This window comes from Plasmopara halstedii (genome assembly GCF_900000015.1).
Source record: "Plasmopara halstedii genome assembly, contig: Scaffold_650, whole genome shotgun sequence".
Classification (NCBI taxonomy): Eukaryota; Oomycota; class Peronosporomycetes; order Peronosporales; family Peronosporaceae; genus Plasmopara; species Plasmopara halstedii.
In genome coordinates, this window is record NW_020187567.1 from 708,585 (window position 1) to 714,244 (window position 5,660).

The 5,660-nt window shown below is 43.2% G+C and overlaps 3 protein-coding genes across 3 annotated transcripts; 2 read left to right on the forward strand and 1 right to left on the reverse strand.

Annotated features, from left to right (window-relative positions):
• Window positions 1–109: 109 nt before the first annotated feature.
• PHALS_12790 (hsp70-like protein) lies at window positions 110–754 on the forward strand (the record flags this gene model as incomplete). Its single annotated transcript, XM_024728411.1, has 1 exon — window positions 110–754. One exon carries the CDS (start codon window positions 110–112, stop codon window positions 752–754), a length of 645 nt encoding a protein of 214 aa, XP_024578891.1.
• A 1,198-nt stretch (window positions 755–1,952) lies between these two features.
• PHALS_14635 (uncharacterized protein) lies at window positions 1,953–3,078 on the reverse strand. The gene has a single exon (XM_036407533.1). The coding sequence runs from the start codon at window positions 2,575–2,577 to the stop codon at window positions 2,311–2,313; it is 267 nt and encodes an 88-aa protein (XP_036263227.1). The 5' UTR covers window positions 2,578–3,078; the 3' UTR covers window positions 1,953–2,310.
• Window positions 3,079–4,360: 1,282 nt separating this feature from the next.
• PHALS_12791 (conserved hypothetical protein) lies at window positions 4,361–5,329 on the forward strand (the record flags this gene model as incomplete). The annotated part of the gene is made up of 1 exon (XM_024728413.1): window positions 4,361–5,329. The coding sequence occupies one exon, from the start codon at window positions 4,361–4,363 to the stop codon at window positions 5,327–5,329; it is 969 nt and encodes a 322-aa protein (XP_024578893.1).
• Between the last annotated feature and the right edge of the window lie 331 nt (window positions 5,330–5,660).

Here is a 5,660-nt window from a genome sequence, read left to right on the forward strand (position 1 = left end):
GCTGATTGCTCGTAACACGACAGTTCCCACTAAAAAATCGCAGACATTTTCGACGTATGCCGACAACCAGCCGGGTGTTCTGATTCAGGTCTTCGAAGGTGAACGATCGATGACTCGTGACAACAACCTGCTGGGTAAATTCAACTTGGATGGTATCCCGCCCATGCCTCGTGGCGTACCGCAGATCGATGTGACGTTTGATATCGACGCTAATGGTATTTTGAACGTCTCGGCTGTTGAGAAGTCAACCGGTAAGGAGAACAAGATTACTATTACAAACGACAAGGGTCGCCTCTCGCAAGCCGATATCGACCGCATGGTTTCTGAGGCCGAGAAATACAAGTCTGAGGATGAAGCGAACAAAGTTCGTATTGAAGCCAAGAACGGTCTTGAGAACTACGCTTACAACTTGCGTAACACCCTCAACGATGAGAAGCTTAAGGGCCAACTTTCGGATGACGATAAGAAAGCTATCGACGACAAGGTCACTGAAACAATCAACTGGCTTGACGCTAACCAATCGGCTGAAAAGGAAGAATTTGAAGGCAAGCAGAAAGAGCTTGAGGGTGTTGCAAATCCAATTCTCCAGAAAATGTATGCCGCAGCCGGTGGTGCCCCTGGAGCTGATGGTATGCCTGGTATGCCAGGTGGAATGCCGGGTGGTATGCCCGGTGGTATGCCTGGTGGTATGACTGGTGGCGCCCCACCTGCTGGAGCACCTGACCAGGGTCCAAAGATTGAGGAGGTTGACTAAACTGTTTAGAGTTCACTTAGCTTCTTAGATTTTTCTTAAAACGAATTTAATCAACGACAATTTTGGTTTAATTCAAATGTAGTATTGGAATTAAACTATGTTATATTTGCAATGACTTCAACTTCCATCTGCGATATATAATGCGATGCCACTATCGACGTCGATTAATATAGTCACCCAGTCGGCGCAGCATCGGAGCGACACCAAGCATCCAGATTTCGCTGAACGTATTTAGCCTGGGATGAATATCAATTTATGATGAGCTAATTTTCTGTAAGAGGTTAGATGTTGTACTGATATTAATTGGAGCGCATTCACTCTAGCTCCACCGGAAGAGCGCTACACTATATCTAAACAATCCTTGTGCTTTAACGCATTATCTTTAAGTATAAAATCGCCTTGTGCAGCTACTTTGAATTTTACAATCTTTCAAACCGGCATAAGTTTTCCTCCGGTCGTGCCATTATCATATTCTTGCTCAGCTTCACCACTAGAATTAGCCACCTTCATCTGAAGCTTCTCGTAATGCTACTTTCGATTGATCAGAATTCAAAATAGTGACTTATCCCTTTTAAATTTTTCAGATATTTATCAAAATCACTTCCACATCAATGACTAGACCACGTCGTAGATTAAAGTTATATATTCTCACAGTTTATGTGTCAATTTTTTATTCTAGAAGTTTCATTCTGATACAAGAGAGGCGACAATTGTAATTTTCTCTTTTTTTGTTCATACATGTATTGAGTGCGTAAAAACACTAGATGTTCCTATCCAAACGGCTATCACTCGCCTTGGACTTCGTCCCCGAATCGTCCGCGCATAGATTATTGCCCGTTAAAAAGATTTACCTTTGGATTGCGTTCACCAAAAGCCATACATTGGTGACGTAAACACTTACTCTACAAATTCTTTGAGGCGTTTACTTTATCTATACGTAACTGTTTTTTTAAATTCTGGTTCTCAAAACAAAACCAGAGTCTGAAGAAACAGTTACATGCAGATCCTCGATCTTCGATTCTCAAAACCAACATTTGAAAAAGAATTCCGTATAGAGCCTCAGCTAGTGAGTATGGCATGAAATCATCCAGCGGTATTCCAACGTGCCATAAACCGTGTGCGATTATACAAGTCATCCAGGTACCCAGTGGGAATATTCATAGATTGATTGCATAATACATTATTGTGATGTATTAAGAAAAACGCAACTTATTCTGACGGCTAGTAGGTTGCCTCTCTCAACTTTTTTTTTCCTGGAGAAATTAGCGAGGAACGTCATTGCCAAAGAAGGCTCGCGTCTTCTACCTGATGATTTTAACATCAACCTATATGTTTCTGGTGCGATTGGTTGGTGCTTTTGATGATCTTAAATTTGCTTGAAGCTTACGTTGTCTCTGCTTCTGCCTTAAATTAACGGAATAGCCTGTGAGCAACAAGTGAATCGTAGCTCTGCTACCGAGTATAATCGGTCCTAATACCAAAAACGAGGGTTAGTGGAAGATCAAATCGATAAACTCCAAAATATCTTAATAGCGTTTGCAAAAGAGCTGACGCCATCATCTTGGGGCGACACATATGATATCGTCGACTACAATACGACTACAATACACTATCGTCGTTAAACCATCTTCGTCAACATTTTTTGCGGCATAGAAGTACGGCTTAGCTGGTGACATGATGCTGCGACCAACCACATATTTACACTTTTTGTACGCCACCCAAATTTTTCGAGCGCATGACGCAAGAAGTAGACAGCCGACCGCGTGTGCCACATTATAATGACCGATGTATGACAGCATTTCATCAATGGTTTGATCGGGCATGCCTGCGATGCAATCTGTGGTAATATTTTAAAGCCTCTTATTACGTGCAATGAGAGCAATCGATACTTCATTTCTTGACTCAACTCGTTCTTTGTGATGGCGACGCGCTTCAAATGCGAAAGGGTCAAGAGCTTGTGGACAAACACGACTTATATAATTGCACGACATTTTGATTTGTAATTGTCAGTTAGAAATCCAGAACACGAAGTTCGAAAGATGACGAAGACAATCTTAAGTCTGCTAATCAAATCTATATTCTCTCTTGTTGACGTACAGAACGGGAATTATAACAGATCCACTATATGGTGTCAAGCCATTTCTCCATTTCTGCATGACCTCGACAAGAAATAACGCAGCGGCTTCTGTTGCGACAGTTGCACAAGCTTTGATGTATTTGCGGCTTCTGTTGCGACAGTTGCACAAGCTTCGATGTATTTGCGGCTTCTTCGAACCTTGAATAGCTAACGCATCATAATTATTCATCCTACTGTTAGACAGTAGGATAAAAATGTGGGTTTGGAGATAATCAGATGTGCTTACTAGACGAATATTTGACTCATTAATTGTTGACCTGGTCTAATTTTGGATGATGTCTTTCAAGACATTTGCTTGGGTGCGACACACTAGGTCTGCATGATGTGATACTGCAGACACTGGGTCCGACGCACAAATTTTATCCACAAACCTGGAATGTTATACCTTTAATTGCGATCTTAAAATAACTGCCGATGGAAGATGTTGACGGTTCCATAAATTTGGTCATCTTCGCCTTCAAATGCCTTTAATTTTTAGCTTAGATGCTACAACTCTCATGCTCATTGCGATCAGATATGCGAAATGCAGATTCGTGGTATATTCTATGAGGACATCCAGACAGTATCCTCAAGTTCCATGTCTGTGGCGCATGGGTGAGTGTGTGAGAAATTGTCCCTTACCTATATCCTGCTCATGTCGGATCCTATCAGTAGTAAACCTTTATTTCACAGTATGTCAATGTGAAACAAATTTTCGTTGTATGGAATTGTGAGCTTGTCGACTCGTTATGTCTCGCAACACACGATATCGATGTGGTGTCGCGGGGTACGAGACAGGCGCTTGTGCGCTTGGTATGTAGGCATCACTGTTACATAATAACATACGCTTTGATAACAGTAAAAGATGTTAGAGTGATCCTTAACATAAAGAATGCGAGGTCATGAAATCATTTGACTTCACTATGTATGTTTGGCCTACTTTGTTCTCCAAAATCCTTCCATATACGAATCGACTGCCTACCAATTATCCGACCTGACCCGACCCGACTTAGCCGCCTGCCATGCGTCCCCTGGCCCAGGTCGCCTCAAATAGTACCAATTCACCAAGGCTTGACGAAGAACTGCGTCAATTTTTGAGTGAGGCAAACGAGCAGGAGGTGCTGACTATCATTCTTAAGCACTTTCGGCACGAGCAGCATATTACCTCGGACGATGTGCGCTTTGTCGTACGATCTGTTGCCAGCCAAGGCGGAGCCGTCAACCTCCCGCCAAACTTTCCACCGTTGCGCTGGATCCTTAACTTTAAGCGCTTACATGGATTTTCGCAGCTTTCAAATACTCTGGCACCTGTACTCAGCGATCGTTTCAACAAAACATGCTCAGCTGTTCGAAACGCGGGTGGCAGCAGCGACGACGAAAAGAGTCACAACGAGAGCGTCGCCCCTGAGACAAGTGCTGGTGCACTGATTAGCTTGCGTTCAGCGCACAGTCATCACGAACGGCAACAGCAACAGCAGCATTGGCGTCAGATGATTATCGATGACCACCGTGCAATGAATTCGTCACATCATTGTGAGAATGGTGGTGAAGTAGAAGAAGTCGGTTCTAATACTAGTAGTAGTGATAACGGCAATACAACTGGAGCCAGTAGTAGCTCAAGTGGCAGCTCAGACTTCGCACCTCTCTCAAATCCCGAGATTAGAAACACCAATGAGCCATTGCAAGACGATGCATCGACACAGATTGAAAAGCGCAGCTATAAACTCAGCCACACGGTCCCAGCTGAGACGTGGGAAAAAGCGATTGCAGCTGTGGAACAGAAGGGTATGAGTCTACGTGCTGCTGCCAAAATTTATGGCGTGCATTTTGCAGCTCTCCATCGGCGTGTGAAAAAGCGCGCGCAGGGAGGAAAGTCGAACAAGGGTTATAGTGGCTACTTTCACCCGAGCGATGAGGCTGGAATTGTACGTGTGGTTGTAGCTCATGCAGAGCTAGGTGTGCTTATGTCATTCGACGAACTTATGAAACTCGTAGAGACTGCTGCACTGCGCAAGCTACCAAATCTATCGGTGGAAGATGCTCGAAAATTAATGATGCGCTTTCAGTCACGCAACGAGCAGTCTATTCGGCATATTATCGATGACTGGCCACCACCCATGCTAACAGCGTCATCAGGCGCAAGCAACAACTATTTGGAGCATCCAGGCTACAACAATGCTATCAGAGCGTCTACAATTAATGTGCAGCAACTAATTGCTGCAAATGCTCTAAATGATACGAATGGCTCGACTCCATTATCCATTCAACCTGGTGCTTCATGCCAAACTTCTAATTATGGTACTAGCCTTCACATCTTACCAAGCTTAACCAACCGTGAGAGCCCGCTTCATTCTCGTAACACGATAGTAACGTCTCCGTCGACGCATACACTGCAGTTACTGCAGCGTGTTCCTCAGAGCCAGAATCCAAGCAACCCTCGTCTCCTGATGTTTGTATAGGGCGAGAACACTTTTCATCTTTCTGAACTATCGTGGTGTTGTTTAAAAATAGTGGTAAAAATTATATCTCCGAATTGACATTGGAATTTTTTATATCTTAGCTATTGAAGCCATGGGTAATCAACGAAACAAGTTTCGTAACAGTTAAATGAAAAATATGCTGTTTACGGCGAATTTGTCCAATTTAAGGAGATATATATGTATCTAGAAGTAAAAAGTAGGATATTTATTACATATACTTAATAGAGCACGCATTTTCTGGCTTAATCAACTTCCTCAATTTTTGGACCTTGATCTGCACCACCTGACGAAGTTGAAGCAGTGCCACCAC

Bases quoted from the DNA above. Each gene is read 5' to 3' on its own strand.
- PHALS_14635 (XM_036407533.1), bottom strand. From the start codon at position 2,577: ATGCCCGATCAAACCATTGATGAAATGCTGTCATACATCGGTCATTAT.